Source organism: Crocodylus porosus, unplaced genomic scaffold, assembly GCF_001723895.1.
Source record: "Crocodylus porosus isolate Cpor-Errol unplaced genomic scaffold, CroPor_comp1, whole genome shotgun sequence".
Taxonomy (NCBI): domain Eukaryota; kingdom Metazoa; phylum Chordata; order Crocodylia; family Crocodylidae; genus Crocodylus; species Crocodylus porosus.
This window is the reverse complement of record NW_017728951.1, coordinates 16,800,989-16,823,481: the sequence shown is the minus strand read 5'-3', so window position 1 is coordinate 16,823,481 and position 22,493 is coordinate 16,800,989. Positions and strand designations below refer to the sequence as shown.

At 41.6% G+C, this 22,493-nt stretch overlaps 1 protein-coding gene across 3 annotated transcripts in view; it reads left to right on the top strand.

The window, feature by feature from the left end:
• ATRNL1 (attractin like 1) overlaps window positions 1-22,493 on the top strand; it is a 969,676-nt gene that overhangs the window by 109,524 nt on the left and 837,659 nt on the right. For all 3 annotated transcript variants that reach the window (XM_019555783.1, XM_019555782.1, XM_019555784.1), the window contains exons 4-5: window positions 2,525-2,653; window positions 4,269-4,477. In XM_019555783.1, coding sequence (XP_019411328.1) covers window positions 2,525-2,653; window positions 4,269-4,477 — 338 coding nt within the window. The remainder of the gene's footprint in view (window positions 1-2,524; window positions 2,654-4,268; window positions 4,478-22,493) is intronic.

The window sequence follows — 22,493 nt, the reverse complement described above, 5'->3', positions numbered from 1 at the left end:
GTAAGCCTCCTTTTTAGCAAGGAGACATTCCCGGATGCTTTTGGTGAGCCACAGAGGCTTGTGTGCTCTCCTGCTCCCTTTGATCCTCGTTGGGATTACCTTCCTTTGGGCAAATATATTTGCCCTGCTTATGGATCTGATCCTGCAACTATTAGGCATTCTTTGCAGTCTTGCAGTCATTCCTAAGATCACTGGAGAAAGGAGATCAATAAATCCTGTAATTTTGTTTAGGTGAAGTATAGAAATGTGACATCTGGATGAACTCTACAAGTTCACCAAGTCTGTAGGGACTGGGAACACATTGCAACTTTCTGACATAGGTTACATCTCTCTAAAATAGTGTAATAAGAGAGTGCTAAGATTGAAGTGGAGTTAATTGAAATATTGTAGTTAACGTTTAATGCATCTGAAATGAACAGGAATATGGTCCTGCATGACACTGTTCTGATTTGTTTTGCCCTCAGTTGAATTAAATGTCTGGCTTTTTTCAAAGCTGGTATCAAGTAAATACTTCTCAGTACAAAAGGAAGTTTGTTTGTATTTTTAGTAGAGTGCACATACAGCAACAAAACCTCAATCCTACTTACTCCAAGACACCCAGGGGTAAATTTCAGAGAAACAAAGATCATACATTCATTTAGTGAGAAATGTAAAAATAAGCATCTTGCTATATAAGTAAATAAATACAGCAATATCATCAGCAGTATAAAAACCAGGATTACAGGGTAGAAGAGCTGTTACAAATTTTCTTACTTGACATCTGTGCCCTACTTATGTTTAAAAAGAAAAGAAGGAAAGAAAATAAAATGTTTGTATGTAAATCTAGCACTCTGTTAGCCTTGTGACATTGTGTTGCTTCATACTGTAGCTGTCAAATAATGAGAAAATAAGATAAACAAGTAATAGTGTGGCCTGAGTTATTTGGTTTGCAACTTTTAGTAGAAGTTAACTAAAATAGATTTCCACCCCTCTAAAGTTTACACTAGGGGAGAGATGGAAAACAGGACTTCAAGCTGAACTTTTGTTAAATTTCCCATTTAAAAAAAAATTGGGGACACGTTCAAGTGATTTTTATTGGCTAGTTCCTATCTTTCTATAAAACTCTTAGTGAAACTTCACCAAAAGAATTACAATTTCACTTATGATTGTATTTTTTTGTTCTTCATGACTGGCCACAGAATTTATTTGGCAGTTTAGAGCTGTTTTCATGCACTGGTTGTCGCATTAGATTTACAGGGCAGATACTAAAATATGTCTTATCCTGTGGTTAGACCTGGGGACTTGAAATCCCAATGCCATGAAATCAGGGTAGTTCACTATTGACTTCTAAGGAGATACGATGTATTCCCAAGGTTATCTAAAATGAACTGCTTAAGGTCACAGGCTGTTTGGGACAGGAACATTCTTCGACTTTAGTGTTTTTGAAATGTTGTTCATGTTCTTGCTAGATAACAAACAGATAATAATTTCATAAGCAGTACCCCCGAATCTTAAAATATAGGCTCGTTATTTAACCTCTTACCAAAACTCTTTTAGGCTGCTGTGTAGCCCTCTCTATTATCTTGGCTCCCTGGTACTTTTTTTTATAGTTCCCCCTGATAATTACCCAGTGACAGGTAGTTTTCCTTCTATACGCATGGTTGGTTGTCCTTCACAAGCATGATTTCTAGTTTACCTTGAAAGGGTAGGGGAGATGGGTATGCTATAGACAGGAGAGGTAAGAGAGGGTGAATAAAAGTTTTACAGGTATTTTTCTGTGACCTGTTTGTTCATTCTTTTTAATCACTTCCCTCAGTATATTTTCTATTTCTGGTTCAAAGGTCTATTATTTATAGTCTTTAATATTAAGCAGTTCCTAGAGTTTTTCTAATTTGTGGGTAATTTTTATTTTTGTGTTATACATTTATATATTTAAAATTTCCTTTGGGGTTTTCCTAAAGTTTTAATTTATTTTACATTTACCATATGGTTACCCACATGATTTATGTGTAGGATGCTTTTTCTCTGCTTCAGTGCAGTTATGCATTGATTTGCCCGTCTCTCTTTAATGTCTGTTTAATGGAAAACATTCTTTTGAATATTTTTAAAGCATGTTTTCTTTTTCTCTAGAGACTTTAATTTTTCCATGAAGTTTAGTTTAAAATCATGCTCTCTAGGTATAGCTAATTATTTTAGAAGAAATGGGGAAAATTTTCAAAGCCACAAATGTCATTTAGGTATTCAGCTCCCACTGAGAGTAAATGAGTTGACTGCTCGACTGTTTGAAGCTCAGGGGTAGATTTTCCATCTGTGTGCATTAATACTTGGCTCACAATATTCTATTGACAGCTCATGCACATGTATAATCAAATTCTGGGGAACTTTTTAGTGTTACTTAAAATCTGAGAAATCCCATCCCTCTCAAGATACAGAAATGTTGGCAGGCTTCATTCAGTGTTATTCTAAGAAACTTTTCATAAGGTTTTCAAAGTGTTTTGGGTATGTTATTATTTCAGTGCCTGACTTTATACAATCTGTTTTCCAGTGGTCTAATTGTCCCGGAAGTACGTGGAAATGAAACTGTTCCTGAAGTAGTTACTACATCTGGATATGCATTACTACACTTTTTTAGTGATGCTGCTTATAACCTAACTGGTTTTAACATTTTTTACTCGTAAGTATTTTTTAAAATCAATTACATTATTAAGTATAATTGGGATGTGATTTCCTTTGGGAGCTCATAGCTGTAGAATGTATTTTTCTTTTTGTTGGGTAATAGTATCGCTGATGTTAACACAGGGGTAGTTAGCTGTGTTTGTCTGAAGTCAGGCAAAAGGCAAAGTAGAGAGACACACTAAATCAGAGATGCAAAAGCTTTTGTGAGCTGAAGTGATAAAGCAAGTTCTGGCTCATGAAAGCTTTTGTGTCTTTGATTGAGTCTGTCAGGTGCATCTCTTTCCTGCCTTCTGCCTGATGTCAATAAAGTATGCATCCTAATAGGCTTTCAAACTAGGAAGTCACAAAAGGAGCAAGAGCAAGAGAGAGATTTTTAGAAATGTGGAACAAGCTGAAACACATTTCTGTGTGAAATCTCCTATACCCTTGTTAGTGGGGACACTTTAAGGAAAGACTCTCACCTTAGTCCACATTGAATAGTACTTGATCATATGAATGGTCTTACTCAAATCAATGAGATAGATAATGTGAGTTTAGGACTCTCAGTTTGGCACTTACATTCTTTTGGAAAAATTTAAATAGATTATGAGATTTTTTTAGATTAGACTATCTTGTACTCATTGCTGTAACTTTTTCTTAATATTTTTCTGTTTTTCAATATCTTTTTTGAAGTATGAATGCTAAACTCTACACAGTATTTCAGTAAAGGTCTCAACAATGACACATGCATTTGTAGTAGCACTTTCAAACTCTCTTGGTGTTTCCTTGTCCAAGAATTGCAGTGTTTTTAGCCATGGTATTCCATAGGGACATCAGAAGAACCTAGGAAGCAAATGTGAGGTCTGTCTAGAAAATTATCCAGTATATAGCCAGTTTCAGAGGAAGTATAAGAACGTTGCAGCTAGTAGGTATGGGATAATTGGTCTCCCGTGTCAGGTCTCATCCAGTTCTGTAGAAGCTGGCTAAGACTGTGTGAAGGACTATCCTTTTCAGATTTTTACAGTAATTAATTCTGATAACTTTGAATATCCTTTCAAATGTCCAGTTCTTTCTTCACTCTTGCTATGTTCTCAGCCCTCATATTGAGCTCATGTTCATTTGGTTATCCACTGTATTTTTCAAAGTTGTGGCTTTGGTATTATAGGTCTTCAGTATTTAGCTGTATTAAAATAAATGTTTGAGGTGAGCCCTGTTTACCAAACCGTCCAGGTGAATTTGGCTAGCTGATCTGATCCAGAATTATTTAGTGCTCTGCTAACAACCAGTGCTGATTTTACATTTTCTATAATGGAAATTCCTGTTCTAATAAAGGCATTCAAGAATTCTTCCATTCATTAGTGCCCCAGAAAATAAATAAATTATCTTTAGTGTCAAATTTTGAGTTAGATTAGACATAAATTTAGTTTATTCAGAATTGTTCAAACTGTATGTAAAAAGAATTAACTTCAGATTTGCTGGAAATTTGTAGATTTAAAAAAAGGTTTAAAAAATCTTGTGTACAGCAAATAGTTTTGTTATAATGTTTATATATGTATGTATGTGTATATATAGGCTTTCTTCATCTCTGTACTTTCTCTTTTTTCCTTTATGTTATACATTTTTCTTTTTTACAGGATCAATTCCTGTCCTAATAATTGCTCAGGGCACGGGAAATGCACAACGAGTGTCTCCATTCCAAGCCGGGTATATTGTGAATGTGACAAGTATTGGAAAGGTGAAGCCTGTGATATTCCCTATTGTAAAGCTAACTGTGGCAGCCCAGATCATGGCTACTGTGATCTGACAGGCGAGAAGCTGTGTGTATGCAATGATAGCTGGCAAGGTAAGTGTTTGTTTTTAAAAAAGAAGTCAGTGTACTAGAAGAGTCTTAATTTATCTCATCTTACCTACTCTCCAAATTTAAATCATTATAAAGTTAATGCTTAATTTAAAAAATGCTTCTAAATGAGGTTAGGTATTTTATGTGGAGCAACAGTCTCCTCTTGGTATTTTTTATGTAGGTTCAGTTACTGATAGTAGTCCTGCAAGAATTCTGAACAGATTGAGTACTGCTAAAGACAGTTTCTCAGCTCCCTCCAGAGCCTAAATTTCTCTTTCTATTAATTTTTTTAATGCTTTTGAAACCTCTGCTATTTCCTTTCTTAATTTCAGTTTATTGCTTTTTGGCACACTTGTTATCCCACAGAGTAAACATTTACTACTTGGTTTTATGTTATTACCTCTCCAGGAATTCTGCTGTATTTAACTATTACGTTAAGTAGTTATTTTCTTTGCTTCCTTTTCTCCAGTCATCACAAATCACCTCCTCCTACATCTTTTCTTTTTCATTATTTTTTCTTTCTGATTTACAGAAGTTTTTTGGATGAAACATCCAAAAGTAGTGCTTAGGTAGAGTTTTTTCAAAAATGTTTAAATAATTGGCTGGTCTTGCACTTTTGAGGATCTAGGCCATAGTATCTACCTGCTAACAAGTTACTTTTTAAAAATTTTAATTCTATTATTTAAGTTCCAAACAGAACTTGACTGCTAATCTAAAATTCTTTTACCAGTTTTAGCTAGATTGGCTTCTTGCTTATTTAAATTGCCGTTCTCCTCTCAAACAAACTATTTAGATTTGCTTCATATGACTTAACAGGTTTGTCACTCTGGGCATTGGAGGTCATCATTGCTTGTTACTTAAGTGACAGAAAGAAAGTACTAGTTGTTATCCCAGACTTTATTTAGTTGTTAGAGATAATATACCTAAGAGAGTGTTTGGAGGATTAAATTCCTTTGGTTTGTTGATCAATGGAACTATAGTAAAAGTCGGCTCCCCTGTAAATCTCTTGAAATTACAATGGCAAAGGAATCGTTGAGGATTTTCTTCAAGAAGTTTTTTTTTTTTTAGCAATGGCGACATCTTGTGGGTGTTGTAGAAGCAGCATCCGGCAGATCAAACCTCCACCTGTAATAGTAAAGAAAAGGGCTCTGAGGAAAGGGGACAAGGTACTTCATTGAAACCGCAGTGACTGGCTTAAAAAGTTTAAGCCTCATAAGTCTGATTAGGCAAAGGATAGATCTTGTAGAGGATAAATGTCTGTATGATTTCCTGAACAAGGACCTCAGTTTTGGACATTTGCAAAATCAGCTGCTGCTCATTTAAAACAAAAACAAAAGAGAGAATTGATGCTCTGAAATGCAGTAGTATGTCACCTGGAAATCAAATAAAATACAATCATTAGAACAAAGTAAATATTTGGTTTAGCTTGGTAGAAAAAGTTGGTTTCAGCAGAAAGACTGAAGACTTGACACTCTCCTGTAGAGTGGACTGCTTAAAGTGTTTGGGCAATTTAAAAGAGGCTTAAACAGCTCCCTCAGAAAACCCACCGCAGAACAGGATTCTGGAGCCATCAGAGTGCTGTTGAAAAGGTGACGGTGCCACCTGTAGAAGATTGTTATGTGCCAGTGCAATTTAGAACAGACTTGTCTAATTATAGCATGTTTTGTTGGCATCACTAAGAATTGAGGGGGCAGAAAGGTGGCTTAAAACCACCTGTTCCCTTTCTGTCCTGTACAAGACAAAAGGAAGGACTGAGAATTTGTCTAGGACGGTAATTCTCAACCAAGGTGCCATGGCATCTTGAGGTGCCTTGGGATCCTTTCATGGCTGCCATGGGGTGCCACACAATGTTAGCAACATTAGGTTTACAAACATGAGTCAAGATAAACCCAAAGGCCAGGTACAGACATTACCCTTTTTTGGTACAAGTAATCGAAAACCAGTCTATACACATAACGTAAAACCGGTGTATACCCATAACCGAACAGAAGTTCAGCATGTGCAGACTGGTTTAAAAATGGCAGAATCTGGTCTAAGATTTGCAGACTTCCTGCCACCCTCTCCCAGGTGAATACGTATTCTGTTGCTACTGATCTAAACTACGTCTCTTACAGAAAACTACATAACTTAGATCAATTCCACCTGGGCTTTTTGAATGTCTGGACCTAGCCAAGGATTTTAGCTAGAAATCCATAATTGTGGTCTTTGAGTTCTTTTCGGCAGAAAAATTAGTTTATTTTTCTGTAGTAAAATAAAGTGTAAAAAAACCCCTGAGACCTGGAATTTTCTGAGTGGTGCCTTGAGTCTAAAAAGGTTGAGAACCACTGGTTTAGCACAATGGGGTGTTGTATTGCATGAATTGACTTGAAGGTGTTTGATCCCTAGTAATATACTTTAATGGGCAATATGATAGTTTGGGGCATTTGTCTATATATATTTATAGGCAAACGTATATTTTATATCTAAAATATAAAACATGTTTGATATCACAGATTGCATCTCAGATTGCAAATTCCATTTGAAGGTGTTTGAATTCTCTGCAGTCTTTTGCCGTTTATGGGGAGAGAAACCAAGGAAATACTGAGAAACTCTTGAACCTGGCCCTTAACAAAAAATGAGGATTGTTAAATTTGATAATTTTTTCCTTCACTTGGGGAACCATTGGATAATGAGATGGCTGTCACCCTGATAAAAATGGCTTTGGAAGGCTGAACTTTGGGATGGAGGGAGGAGAACTTAGCAATGGATCACCTGAGCAGTGAATGTGATCATCTCCCAAAATGAACAGAAGGCTGAGGAAGGGTCATTCTTGCTGAGACAGGAAGCCTTGTGTTCCCACAGAATGAGGCCGGAGAGAGGAACAAAAGAGTATGCTTTTTCAGAAGCGGGGTGTTTTTTAAAATATGAAACCCATAGAGGAGAAAGAGAGGAAAACTGGTTGCAGAGGAAAGAGGAGAAATTTTGGGTGCTGACAAATGTACTGCTCTCTGGTCTAACTCAGCGCTTCACAGAAACATCATGCATTAGGCTGACCCTTACGACCCAGCAGATGTTTTTTGTTGAATCAGGAGGGTGAGTGATAGAGCTCCACTTTGTAGCTGATGTTTAGTTCTAGGAGCCATTAAAAAAATCTGGTTCAGCTTTTCACTTGTCCCTGAAGAGGTGAAGTAGAAATCCAAAGTAGCTACAAAGTTGAACCTTTATGAAATTGTGCTTAAACTCCTGGTTCTGGGAGCATAGGACAATTCTAGGGGCATAAGGAGAGGTCCCATATCAGGGAAGGGTAAAAGAAGGAGAGCACCATACTCGGGTAGTATGCCTGAGAGGCAGTGTTGCCTCTAAGCTGTGTGGCTGCGCAGCTGTGCCTGGCAGTGTGGCATGAGTGCACCTGCGCACGCCGCACAGCTTAGAGGGAATGCTGCTGAGAGGCCAAAAAAGGGCCTGTAGCTGGAGTCTCCTTCAAGAAAGATGAGATTTAAGAACATATTGATGCAATTTATTGGTCTCCAAACACAGCACTCCTGTAAATGTTGAGCTGGGGGAACTCTACTGTGTGACAGATACACTTGCATTCTTATGAATGAGATTTTTTTGGACAAAAAAGGTGTATTGTATTTAATACATTTACTTTTGGAAACCCTGACACAAGTTGAAAAAAAATAAAGCAGCTCCATAATGGTAAACATTCTAATGACTTTTTGAGCTATATTTAATTGAATAATAATGTTATTTTTCAGCACAATATTTAGAATTGTCTAAGAGACCGAACTATTTATCATGTACTGTTACTGTTAGAAAATATTAATACGTTAACAATGAAATATATCAATGTTGTCCTTTGCTTTCAGTACTAGAAACCAATCTTTATAAAATGTCTTCTTGGTATGATACTAATTATTATGGTAATCGTATGTTCAATTATGTAACTGTAGTAGTAAGAGAGAACTTGTTGCCACAGGTTTCTTGTTGTTTCTAGCAAACAAGGAGTGTTCAAAATATTTAACTTTTGATTCATCCTTCTAATGTAAAAATAGTGTCTGAATAAAATTTTTAAATGGCATAATATTTTTCAAGTTTGCCTATCATGCCTGGTTGGTAATTTAGGAGTTTATTCACTGAAAAAACCCAACAGTCTACGGGTTTCACAAGCAAGATCAGGCTAAAAAGTTTGTTCATGTTTGTTTTACTTCACCCATCCTTCTTAGATATGGGGGTAGATTCTGAGATTCTTGCTCCCCTTGAGCAGTATTTTATTCATTGAGTATGTTCACTGAAACGATGGTCAAAGTTTGTGAAATCTGTTTAAAGAGTAGGTTGTTACTTACATGATAAGGATTAGGTTTGTGTGAAGCGGAAAGTATTTGCTTTGGATTTGGCAATTTGGAGGGACAGTGATTCAGTTCGGTGTTTTGAATCGTTGTCCTGATTTGATTCAGCCGAATCTGAAGATACTCAGTGCCAAATCTTATTTGACCATAGACTATACAGGCAAGCAGTGCTGGCGGGAGCAGCCAGATGAGCCCTGGCTTGAGCCAGCAGCCCTAGGAGACTGCTCCCCTAGCTGTATCCTAGCTGGGGAGAGGCAGACAGAGCTGGCAGCCCTGGGAAAAGCCACGGGAGCTGGGGGGATTGAATCAGGAGTTGGGAGGAATGATTGGGGGCTGGGGTAATGAACAGGGGCTTCCCCCCAGCTCCCCAGTCATTGCCTCCAGCCCCCGTAGCTGCTCCTAGGGCTGCTGGCTCAAGCTGCAGCTTGTCCAGCTACTCCCCTGGCTGTCCTCCACTGCCGGAGCAAGGCAGGCAGTGCTGGTAGCCTTGGGAGAAGCCAAGGGAGCTGGGGGGAATGATTTGGGAGCTGGGGGATTGAACTGGGAGCTGAGGAGAAGCCCCTATTTGTACCCCCAGCTCCTGGTTCAATCCCCCAGCTCCCGGTTTGATTCCCAGGTTTAATCCCCCAGCTCCCTGGTCATTCCCTGCAGACCCCATGGCTTCTCCCAGGGCTGCCTCATCCCAGTTGGGGGAGCAGCTGGACAAGCCATGGCTTCTGCTGGGGCTCATCCGGCTCCTCCCCCAGCTGCTCCCACTGGCACTGCCTAGTACCTGCCTGTACAGTCTATGGCTGAATCTCTCTGAATCGATTCAGGGCTTCCAGTTTGATTTGGAGAGATTAATGGGTCTCTCAATTCCATTCGAATTTGGAGAATCGGCCGCCAAATTGGGCCAAATCTCCTACAAATCGAATTGTCTATCAAAGCTTTGCACAGCCCTAATAAAAATGTTAGTTATATTATCAACTCCTAGTCACTAATCCCAATTAATTACCATCTGTGCTACTTTAAGAGGTTGTAAGTCAGAAATCTTGTCTGGCTTTTTTATTTTACTACATACTGGTATGTGTGGGAGAAGGGGGCACACAGTCTGTGTGTGTATATATCTAAAAACCTTGTATTAAGATGTAGAGCTACTGCACTAACTGAAAAAAAAATCAGTGCAAATCCTAAACAATTTGGTGTGTCATAAAAATGATTAAAGTTCATTCAATAGGCTTTACAGTTTTTCAGTATGTATGCTGCACTTACTTTTCACTAAGCTGCTATTTCAGAATACTTGCCTATACAAGGCTTTTGTTCCTTTTATGTCAGGACCCCAGTGACAAGGATAGAAATGTGTGGGGGGCGAGTGTATGTGTGTTAATGTAGATATAACACATGCACACATGACCTCAGCAAGGTGGGCGTCAAGATGCTTTCTGAAGATCAGAGTTGTGCATGCGTGTAGGTGGAGATTCCCTCTGGAGGCAGGCAGTTCATTGATCATGAATTTCAAGAGAGAGAGAGCAAGTTTCAGATGGTTCAACTTCTCTCTGAGTTTTCATCATGGCTACTGCCCCTCCTGGGCAGTCCTTAGCTTATATAGACTTTATGACCTCATTTACCTGGTCCAGTGGAGGCCAGCAACTGTTAGCTGCCAGCCAACCAATTTGAAATGCATCACTGGTTGCCAGGTAGACGGGCATTACTTAGAACATTAGGGAGCCTAAGCCCCCCCAACCCAGGTTTGTGATGCCAGTCGCGTAGGCAGAGGGAGCAGGTTTCTTCCCTCCCTCGGGAATGCATCCAACTCAGGGTTACAACTCGGTGTCACATGAAGAAATGGGGCAGAGGAGTGACCATGGTAACCAAATTGTCATGTAGTAAAGTTTTGGAGAGAGACGGGGATGGTATTCTGCCACAACCCCCAACGTCCTTTTCTGCAGAGTTGCTGCTTAGCGAGTCAGTCCCCAGTATGTACTGGTACATGGTACAAACTGGGAGTTTGTCTTTACTCTTTTTCTATTTCATAAGACTTCTTTTTGGTCCAAGTGTGGTCAGTGTACTTCTAATTTTGCTTATCTCTGTTGTGTAGAATATAGCATGATCTGACGGGGTGGATGTTGAATGGTTCTGTAGGCAATGCTGCTTAACCAGCTGCCAATCATGGTGTAAATGCCCCCTTTTGAATCAAATGGCCTGGTGGAAATTTGAAGATGATGCAAAGCTGGGTGGCGGTGTCAGCAAAGAGGAGGGTTAGAAATCATAACGTGGCTTTAAAGGCAATTATATAATCCATATGGTAAATTATTTATAGTTCTGGTCATCAGTGGTCAGAAAAAATGAATTCAGACTAGAACCAGGTACAGAGGGGAACCATAAGGCTTAGGAAGGGTGTGACAGGGTGACTAAGAAACCCTGCCACAGGAACACCAAGGGGGATGCAAAAAGGATAAACTTACCCCGGGAAATAGGAGAAGCTGCAGCAAGCTGGGACAAGGCAAATGCCATACTCTGGCTGATCAGTGGAGTCAGCTGGGGCTGCAGCAGATCGAAGTCTGCTGAGGCATACTCAAATGCTGGGGTTCGAGCCCCGGAGGGAGAAAATGGCACAGCAAAAGAAAAGACCATGCCAGAGAGCCAGAGAGGGAACACCTGGGTCAGATGGGCAGTGAATAGGAGACTGCCAGACTCAGCTGGAAGGAGGAGGATTTAAGGGACGCCAGGGAGGTGTCCAGGGTCGGAAGAGAGCAAAAAGACATCGAAGAGCAGGAGAGGGAGATGGAGAACAGACGGGATGAGAAGACCTAAGGGAAAACGTTGGCTTCTTGACTTACCTGGTGAGAGCCGGTGAAGACTTGATTCATCAGGGAGAGCTGACCAACCAGTGAATCTGGTACTGGGGGGTGCAGAGAACTGCTCTGGAGACCTGGGGATGGAAGGAGGCATGGACGGAATTACTCCCCAGGAGGGTGGGCAAAAAAGAGAGTTGGTCCCAGTCCCAGGAGGGACTGAAAGAGAATAGCTGCCTTGGGACCGGTGCAGGGAAAAATGGGCCAAGCAACCAATGACTCGGGCGAGGGTCCTTTGAGTGAGAGTAGGAATGTCGACCTCAGAGGCATGTAACAATGCCCAGAACATCAGGTGTGGTGAGGGCAGGGGATGGGCATGGTGGAGCCCTGCGAAGAGCTGTCAGCATCTTGAGCTTAGGACCAATATCTGTTGTCTCCCAAGAGTGTCTAGGCAGATCTCCCATAACATCAAAGGCGTGGCAGGAAGCTTTTCCAATGACGAGGCACTGCCGTTCCAATCGGGAGACCACGTGGCTCTGAGTGGTGCAACATCAACCTCTTACAAAGGGGAAAAGACGAACCTAACTTACAGGAGGAGTGCATCCAGATAAGTGGGGGTGTGCAGTACGTGGTGCTGTAGACCTGTCTGTGGCACCACATACTGCGCATGCGGGTGTTTTCTCACTCTGCTACCTTGCAGTGTGGGGTTTTTTTGTTTGTTTCATTTTGTTTTGTTTTTGATCCCTGGAGATCCAAGGGTCAAAAAAACCCATGCAGGGAAAAAAAGTGGGGCAGCACACGTGGGGACTTGTGCGCTGCCCAAAACTGGAGCCTGGCAGGCCAGAGCCATGCTGTGGCTGCTGGCCAGGCTCCAAGCTCCAGAAGTGACATGGCTGCAGCTTTCCTAGCTCCCAGGACCCTAGGTAAGGCTGCTGGGGTCAGCAACTATGCTGGCCTCAGCTTCTACCCCATCCAGGGTAACCTGCTGCATTGTGCCAGAGGGTGCATGGCATGGGAATTCCCTGGGGACAACTAGCAATGGCACCAGGTGTCCCATTGCTAGTGGTCTCCTGGGGAACCAAACGTGTGTGCTCATCTGGATGTGGCCAAGGAGACAAAAAGAGACTGGCTTGTTTAGAATACCAAGGCAGAGAGGTGATGTGACTTATCTCTAGAAATGTACCTGGAGGTTTGTACAAGAGAGGGAGAAGAGCAAAGGATCACCACTGGGTAAATGTGCAGGCAAAGTTTTCTCTAAATATCAGAGAAGTGAAGTTGTGGAGGAGTCCTTGGATAGGGGTACTGTAGGCCAGAATCATAACTAGTGTTTTAGGATGGAGCTTGATAAGTTGATGAACAGGATTACATAATGATTTTTCCTGTGACTGCAGGGACTGGTTTTGGTGATCTTTGAGAGGTTCTTCCCGGTCCTATTCCTGAAGGTGCTGTGGGTAAGCAAGGGTATGTAAAGCTAGGTGCTGAATGGACTAATGCCCCCATCACCACCTGATATCTGGAGAGCTGCCTCTTCTGAGCTAACAGTGTCATCATTGCATCTATTATAGTCTATTTATCAAAATCATGCTTCTCCTTTAACTCATCACTGACTGCTTCAGCTGTCTTCAGCATTTGCAGAAGTGTGTGGCCTTTATTTTTCTGAGAGGCAGATCCATTCATTCTTTTTCCATATCAACAGCAGCTGCATGGCTTCCCAAACCAATATTTATACCTTTTGATGTACAGTTTTCAGAAGAACTTTATCATTTTACAAATCCTGGGGAAGCCAGTAGGATTAGCAGATATATTTCGAAGATCAAGCGATTGTTGGAGTTATTGGATTTACAGCTTTTCCACAAATAATTTTTTACCTTAGTTTTTGAAAGCAACATTTACATTACCATAATTCATACAGAATTTGTAGGAAAAAAATTGCCCCAAAAGTGTAGATGGATCTGTCAGAAGCAATTGCTTTATTTGGAATATTATTTTTAGTTGTATATTCAGCTGTAATGCAAAGTGTTTAAAGAAATCTTCCACAGCAGTGGTTAGGGTATTGAGTAAAAATACAGTAAAATTTAAGTATATTGATTAAAAGTATATCCTCTGAAAACTTAGGGTGCTGACACAAGTGACATTTTTGTCATGTAATCAGCCACTGAAAGCATTTTAGAGCATGGGTGTAAAATGCTTTCAGTGGCTGATTTAAGAGCATGGCTGCAGAGTGCTTTTTAAAAGGGCCCGATCCCACAAGAATCTGAACCCTCATTACATTACATTACATTACATTACTGAAATGCTCCAAAGGTCAGCTCCATGCCCTACTGTGCCTTGGCTTTACCTGCTTCACAGGGCATACCAGTTCTTATTGGAGGTGGTTTTGTCAGCTAGAAGAATCATGCACCTGTCTGGTCACATGTTCAGAAATAATTGATCCTCTTTCCCTTGGAATACAGTGAAATACTCTGAAATCACACTTATCCTTTGACAATATAATAAATCTTTTTGTTAGTTTTTATTACTTAAAAATGAGCAAATGTAAGAAATCAATAACCATATGTTGAGATAGTCAGAGCTATAAAAAGAAATATGATTTTACGCTGCATCTTAAACCTAAGAATGCAGCTTCGATTCAGCTCAACAGGTTAGAAAGCGACTGCTGCCTCCGACCTTACTGTCAGAGCTCCCTGCACGGTCTATCAGCCTGTTTCACTCAATTTACTGGCTGAGGGCCTGAAGTCCTTCCCTTTACCCGAACTAAAGACAAACACTTGCTCCCATGGCAAGGCTTAAGTATAGATTCTTATCTGGCCATTTACATACATTATCCATTGGATTCTTAGGGAGCCCATACTATGCAAATAGCTTCCTGTCCTCCAGGGCTGTAGTTGTTTACCAGACCAAATGTATTTCCTGCTCCAGTTATTACCAGGAACAGATTTGTATTCTTTCAGATATAAAGATAGCTAATCCAGAATCCTAAAGTTACTCTCTCACTTAATTTGCCCACTGTAAAAAAAAAAAAAAAAAAAAAAAAAAAGTCTTCCCTAATAACTTGAATAGCCTGGTGTTGTTCCTGCTACAGATGTCTTTTTTTAGAAAATACAATTATTATTGTCTGGAAAGCCTGGCTTAAGTGCCTCAGACCAGGTCTTCAAGGGTCTATTTGATTGGCCATTAAATGTACTGACGTTGGATGCTAATTTTGAGCAATTACTTGTCTCCAGTGTGAATTGAGGAAGGACATTTAAATAAATCATTGCCCTGCTAAATGGTCTTGGCAAAAACATGATCAAATAGTACAATTCCTACAGACCTAATGATGATAATGCTAAATACAGCTTTATGCTACCTATATCTGAAAGAATACTTTGCCCATATACCATCAGGTTAAGGCTTATGGAGGAATCCTCTTACTTTGCTGTGACTTGTGCTGAATTTTAAAAAGCAACAGGACCTGCAATAAAGTTTAACACTTTCTCCATCCATAAAGTATATGCAGTAGGCAGATCTGTTCAACCATTGCTCAAGTATTCTGAACAAGGTGAAAGGGATGGCCAGTGCTTATCATTATCCTTATCAAGGCTTACAGCATTGAACTATGCTACCGTCTGAATATTTGTTGCTCTGGAAAGGGTTTAAGAGGGCATGCTGCAAAAATTGATAATTAGAACAAACCACTTTCCTACTATGTCCAGCACATTCCTTCTAAGGAAAGTCATGCTCAGTGCCTTAACCTAAATAGAAAGGAAAGTGTCTTGCCAGAAAGTCTCTGCACAGCAGCAGACTTCTGTTTTTTTCTTGGCTGGGAATTTGGTAGGTCCTTGCTACTAAGTATACAATTCCATGTGCCTGTTCTTTCAGTAGTCTGGGAGGGGTGTTATTCTGTCCCCAGTTTTCAGCACAAATTCTGAGTGCTTTGCTTTCAGCTCAATATACTCATTCCCATTCACTATCTGGATGTTTTTTCCTTTTCTACACATCTTCCTTTACTGAACACTCAAAGTATTTGTTTAATTTTGTGTCACCCCTAATTCCTTTTACAATCTACTAGATCTACTCTGTACAGAAGCCCCACTTTAAAAAAAATATTTTCTCTATAATGCTAAAGAACCCTTATTATTCATGTTAATGGGTAAGGTCTAACTCAGTTTTGGATAGGTCTGATTCTTGTTTTAACCAGTAAGAGGCACTGCCGATATCTCGGGAACTCCCTTACAGTGGTTCAAGGTAGATGCAAAATTAGAACCAGAGCAGTAGTGTTACAATTTTATGCTGTTATCAAATGTTTTGGCATGTAGTATTCTTCTTCATTCCATTTTCTTTTAAAGTAAGTCATGAAGTTTCCTGTTGGGTATAAAGGATCAGTATTCTGATAAAATATAACTTGCTAAGCCTGAAGTATCAATTTACCTTCCAGATCATTCTAATTAAGCCCATTTTGTAAAAATCATGGTCAGCTGCATGCCTGAAGGTGCATGAGGCACAGTATTTTCAGTAGAGATAAGGGAGTATTAATGCTATTGTACAAAGCAATTGCATCACCAGTCTAGTTAGTTGTTTATAGTATATGGTCTAGAAAAATAAATTTTAAAAATGGAACTGAGCATGGAAGAGGGCTATGAAGCTTAATCAGGGAATGGGGAACCTAACTTAAAGAAGACAAAAAAAATCTGGCTTGTTTAGCATGCCAATGCAGAAAGGCAATGTGGTTGGTCTCTAGAACATTTATCTGAGGGTTCATACCAGGGAGTGAGAAGAGCAAAGGGTCACCACTGGGTAAAAATGTAGGCTGTAAATTGGGCAACATTTTATCTAACCAGCAGAGGAGTGAAGCTGTGGAAGAGCCTTTGAATGGGAATGCTGTAGGCCAGAATTCTGACTGGCTTTAAGAGGGAGCCTGATACATTCCTGAACAGATTTACACAAACTTCTTGCCAATGCAGGAGACTTGTCTTTATGACCCAGAAGAAGGCCTCTTTTAGTTTCCTGTGGGTAGGTCTGCACATGCAGTTAAGGCACATGACTAAATTCTGAAGCTTATTGCTCCTGGGTGCAATGTCTCCACATGCACCCGGGACTACAGAACGTTGAGTTGGGTCAGAGCAGCTCTAGCTGTCAAGGGGCTCTGGAGGTCAACCTGCCAGTTTTGGGGCTGCTACCCCCAGCTTAACGTGCTGTGAGGGGGTGGCTGGGGCATGATGGTGCTTCAGTGTGGGGCTAGCTGGCAGGCAGCCAGCCAGGCCAGTGTTTACATGTGTGCTGCTGTGGAGTAAAAAACTCTGCAGTAAGATAGCACTTGTATTTACAAGTACTATCCTGCTAAGGAGTAAATTAGTTTACTCCAGCCTAATAGGGTCACATGTGTAGACACATGACATTTACTGTGCAACTAATTAATAGGTTCATAGGTTGTAGAGTCAGAAGGGACAACAAAGGATCATCGTGTCTGACCCCCTGCCCATGGCAGGAAAGAGGACCGAGGTCAGATGACTCCAGCCAGGTGACTGTCAAGCCTCCTCTTGAAGACTTCCAAATTAGGTGATAGTACTACCTCTCTTGGAAGCCCATTCCAGATTCTGGCCACCCTTACTGTAAAAAATGTCTTCCTAATGTCTAACCTCAATCTACTGTCCACTAGTTTGCACCCATTATTCCTAGTTACTCCCTGGGGCGCTCTGGTAAATGGAACATCCCCAGTTCCCTGTTGTGCTCCCTTGATAAACCTTTAGGCGGCTACAAGGTCTGCCCTCAGATGTCTCTTGTGAAGGCTGAAGAGATCCAGATCTTTCAACCTCCCCTTGTAGGGTCTTTCACAGAGACCAGTAATCATGCGAGTGGCCCTCCTCTGAACCCTCTCCAGATTCTCCGTGACCCTCTTGAATTGCAGCGCCCAAAACTGGACACAGTACCCCAGCTGTGGCCTGAGCAATGCCACATAGAGGGAGGAGCATCACCTCCCTTGATCTGTTGGTCATGCATCTACTAATACACAACAAGGTGCATTTGGCCTTGTTGATGGCCTCGTTACACTGCTGGCTCATTCGTCTTGAAGTCAACTATGCATCAGATTGCATCCAGTCAGATTGCATCCTGTTTTGTTCCACCCATTGATCCAGGTTTTCCAGGTCAGCCTGTATCTGCTCCCTGCCCTCTGGTGTATTCATTTTGTCCCATAACTTGGTATCATCTGTGAACTTGGAGAGGGTGCTCTCCACACCCTTGTCCAAATTGCTGATGAAGATATTAAATAACACTGGTCCAAGGACTGAACCCTGCAGGACCCCACTGCTCAGGCTGAGAATGACCTATCCAGTACCACTCTCTGGGTGTGGTCCCTAAGCCAGTTGGCCACCCACCTGACTGTGTAGGCATCCACTCCACAGCCTGCTAGCTTCCGTATGAGAATAGGATGCGAAATTGTGTCAAATCCAGGTAGATGACATCAGCCTCAGCTTTTGTGTCAAGGCAGTGTGTGACCTGGTCATAAAAGGCTATAAGGTTTGTCAGGCAGGATCTACCTCTGACAAACCTGTGCTGGTTTTCTTTCAGCATCATTTCCCTTGCTGGGCCTTCACAAATGCACTCGTTAATGATTTTTTTTCCAGTATTTTCCCAGGGATAGAGGTGAGACTCACTGGCTTAAAGTTACCCAGCTCATCCCTTCTCCCCTTCTTAGAAATGGGCACCACATTGGCCTTTTTCCAGTCCTTGGGAACCTGGCCGGAGCACCACGAGTGCTCAAACAGCTGTGCCCACGTCTTGGCTATGACACTGGGCAATTCCTTCAGCACCCATGGATGGAGGTCATCTGGGCTGGCTGACTTGTACCCATCCATACCTTTCAAGTGCTCCTTTAAGTCAGCACTAACCTTTGGTGGTCTGGTGCCTTTTGGACATCTGTCTATGCTCAAGGTGGGGGAATTTTCTTGGTCAGTACTTAGAAATACTGAAGCAAAGAACTCATTGAAGTGCCCCACCTTTTTCCTTGCGTCAATCACCAGCTGTCCTGATTTGTCCTGCAGGGGTCCTATGCTACTCTGTGCTTTCCTTTTGCTTGCTATGTATCTGTAGAAGGACTTTTTATTGTCCTTAATTGTTGTAGCCAGCCTAAGCTCCAGTCCTGCCTTGGCCTGCCTAACTGATTCCCTGCAATAGTGCGCCAGGGAGGTGTATTCCTCCTTGGTGGCTGCCCCCTGCTTCCACTGCCTATAAATCTCTGTGCCTCCAGTCTTTTCTGGAGTTCACTGTTCAGCCAAGGGGGCTTTTTTAATTAGCCTACTGTGCAGTAAATGTCTCATGTAGATGTACCCTTTTATATTGAAATGTCCAGTAGGATAAGAATGTCAGATAATGGTAACATATATGATGGGGGTGCACTGATAAAGGTTTTTTTGGGCTGATACCGGTGGCCAATTATTGATCAGACACATTAACAGATACTGATCTGATTGCTGATATGTTGCCTGGCAGCTTGGAGAGCAGCATCTGGCTGGTAAGTCTGTGGGAGGGAAGGGGCATGGGGGATGGAAGCGGTGTGAGGGGGCAGATCAAGGCCCCCATGGTGAGGGAGGGAGTGGGGCTGGGACTGGGGCAGGCACTGTCCAGCTGGGGTGGGGAGGGGGGTGGGATGGAGCCCTGGGTGGCTCATCTGGGGAGAGCGGGCAGGTGTAGGGGGTGTTGGCTCCTGCTGCTGTACACACCCCAGGGGAGACACAGGGGGCATGTTACCCTCTAGATCTGTGCACAGGGTGAGGGTGGGCTGCCTGGTGCATGCTCAGGGTGGGGGAGCTAGGTCAGCGCTATGCTTGGAGCAGGAAGGGGTGGGGTGGGTGGTGGCAGCACTTTGCGGGTGGGCTGTAGCCACCCCAAAATTCCCTGTAGCCCTCTCTCCCAGTGCTGCTGCTGCCACCTGCCCTACCCCCAACCACTGTAAGCGCAGCTCTAGCCAAGCACTCCCCCATCAGGAAGAGGCTGGCATAGCCCCCAGCCCCAAGTGTGCACTGGGGTAGCCCACCCTCGCCCCACACACATGTGCCCCATACCTTTTCCCGAGGCTATGTGCAGTGACGCCCCCTGTGGCCCCTGGAGGAGCCTCCCATGGCTCCATCCTACACCCCACCCTGCCCTGGCTGTGTAGCCCCTGCCCCTGCCCCTTCCCATCTCCCTCCCTCACCACGGGGGATCTCGATCTGCCTCACACACCTGCATGCGGCACTTATCATTGATGTTATTAGACACATCAGCCAAAAAAACTGATTGCCGGTAATGTCAATTTTCCTTTTATCAGTGCCGATACGATATGGACCAATATATCGGTGCACCTCTAATAAATGGACTAACTTCAGGTAAGAAACAGAATATTTTTGCCTCAGTTTACAAGGCTGAGAGATTAAAAAGGAGACATAGTTCTAAGAGAGATTTCTTAATTGGTCTACAAACCCAGTGTTGGGAGAGAGATTCTTGAGGAAGGAGATCACCTGGTTGCTCGAGAAATGGCACACAAAGCCTTTTGTTCCCAAGCCATTTGTTATACCTATCCAAATATTACCTTTAAGTAGCTAAGAAAGAACTAGAAAGTAGTGAAGACTAGAAAATAATATTTTAGGATCCTAGAATAGAAAAAAAGGCTTCTTTACCAGAATCACATCAAGATAACTTATAACTTCTAGATTCCTAATGCATCTTCATCTTAAAGAGCTGGCAGAGGCCAGTCCCATTCCTAGATACATAGTATGGAAAGAAATAAGAATTCTGCAAGTCTTAAATTTACAGGTATTTTTTCTATATAGCTTTCTGTTAGCTTTTATGAGACAAAATATAGTTTTAGGTTATCTGAAATTCATTGTGGAATTGTATAAATTTTGAAAGAGATTATGCTAGGGAGGTCATTTGAGAACTTTGAAAGATATTAAATGAAAAACCTTCAAGTGACATGAAGAGGGGCTGGCTGGTAACTTCAAATTGTTATTGGGATAGTAGTGTTTGCTAAATTTATTCCTACTATTTATATGAACAGTAGTAGAGCCTAGAAGTCTATATTCAAAAGTCAATTTTCATATTTTCCCTGAAGTCTCTAAGGAAAAGATTAGGGACCAAGAATAGCAAAGAACTTTTCTCATTAGTTGGAAATTGATCTTAGGATGTAGACTACAGGAGCAGATTGTTACTTTTGGCAGTTCATGAAACTCTTCAATAAATAGAAATTAGATTCTTTCTCTAGTGTTGTATATGTGAGTAAATTGGTATTTTAAACATATGGAATTTTTTTTCTGCCTTTGAGTTTAATGTAATTGATTTCCAATTCTGACTTAAAAGTAAGAGAAAAAAAATTCTCCTTTTTCATAGATCAAGTGATACATTAAAAGGAAAAGAAATCTAATAGTAAATAAACAGAGAAAAATACTGGTTGCATTTAAAGTTAACATAGGTATTTTTGCATTCTTTTTTTCTAATGCTAAAGTACTGCCTTTACACTAAAATGCATGCATTTAAGGTTTTTTGCAGGTTCTACTGCATAAATGTTCCCCCTCCCCCGTAATTCTTGTGTTTGGTAGTATTTACAGTATTTGGAGAAATTAAACCCATACATATTGTTTGGACACAGTGAATGGATCTACATGTGTTGCTATGGTGACGTTGTTATTGTGCCATGATTTAGTACTTCTTTTTCCAAAAGGAAAAGGAAGTACTAAAACAGGGTACAGTAAGAGTCTATACTGTGCTGTATGTGTTATTGTCATAAATGGTTATTTTTAGAAGCTACTTCGCTGTAGTGGCACAGTATACTGGGGGAACATGGTGCTATGGTGAAGTAGCTGCTGGTTATGTATAGACGATAGGGGTGTGCAAAACGGGCCGTATTTGATTTCGATTTGGATTTGGCCTGAAGGACAGTGAGTCAATTCGTTGATTTGGATCACTGTTCCAATTCGATTCAGCTGAATTCGAATATGAAGATTCGATGCTGATTTAGAGAACCAGTGATTCGGCCATAGACACAGCTTTAAATGTTTTTTCTACATACCTTGAGGTACTAGGTGACCGTTGGGGTGGTGGGGCAGATGGAGCGTCCCACAGGAGCGTGGAGGGGTGAGTGCCTTCCACATGCTCACTCTTCGGGAGACCTAGAAATTGCCTGGAAGTGCTTCTGGTTCACTTCCTGGTCCGCTGCCGGGTGTGCTGGGGACCATCCCTGCGTTCCCATGGGACACTTCACCTGCCCCACCATTGCAGTGTCCATGAGCCTCCTGGTACTTTGAGGTATGTAGAAAAAATATTTAAAGCTGTGTCCATGTCCGAATCATCAGATCTTTCTGAATCTCTCTGAATTGATTCGGAGGGTTCCGATTTGATTTGGAAAGATTAAGGAGTCTCCTGATTCAGTTTGGATTCAGAGATTTGGCTGCTGAATTAGGCCAAATCTCAGCTGAATCGAATCAGCAACTGAAGCTTCACACAGCCCTAGTATATGGATGTTATATTGCTGTAGTGGGTTGCTACAGTGATGTAGTGTCACATGTAGAGTTACCTAGTGACATGCACCATAAAATGCAGTCTGGGTAAGGAAAGAGTACAAACTCTTCTGCTTCTGCTCTTTAAATGATGATAGAGTAAAAATCCATATAATTTTGGGGGCTATTTTTTGGTTTGTTTTTTTTTCAGTTGTTACAACTTTTTTTGTATTACATAAATACACTGACACTGAAGATATGGCTTTAGAGTTTCCCTGAAAAAGAAACAGTGAAATATAGTGGTTAAAAGGAAAATAATTGTTATCCATAATACCCTCGAGAGAGGGTCCAGAGGAAGGCCACTTGCATGATCAGGGGGCAGCAGGGCAGGCCCTACGAGGAGAGGCTACAGGACCTGAACCTGTTCAGCCTCCACAAGAGAAGGCTGAGGGGGGATCTAGTGGCC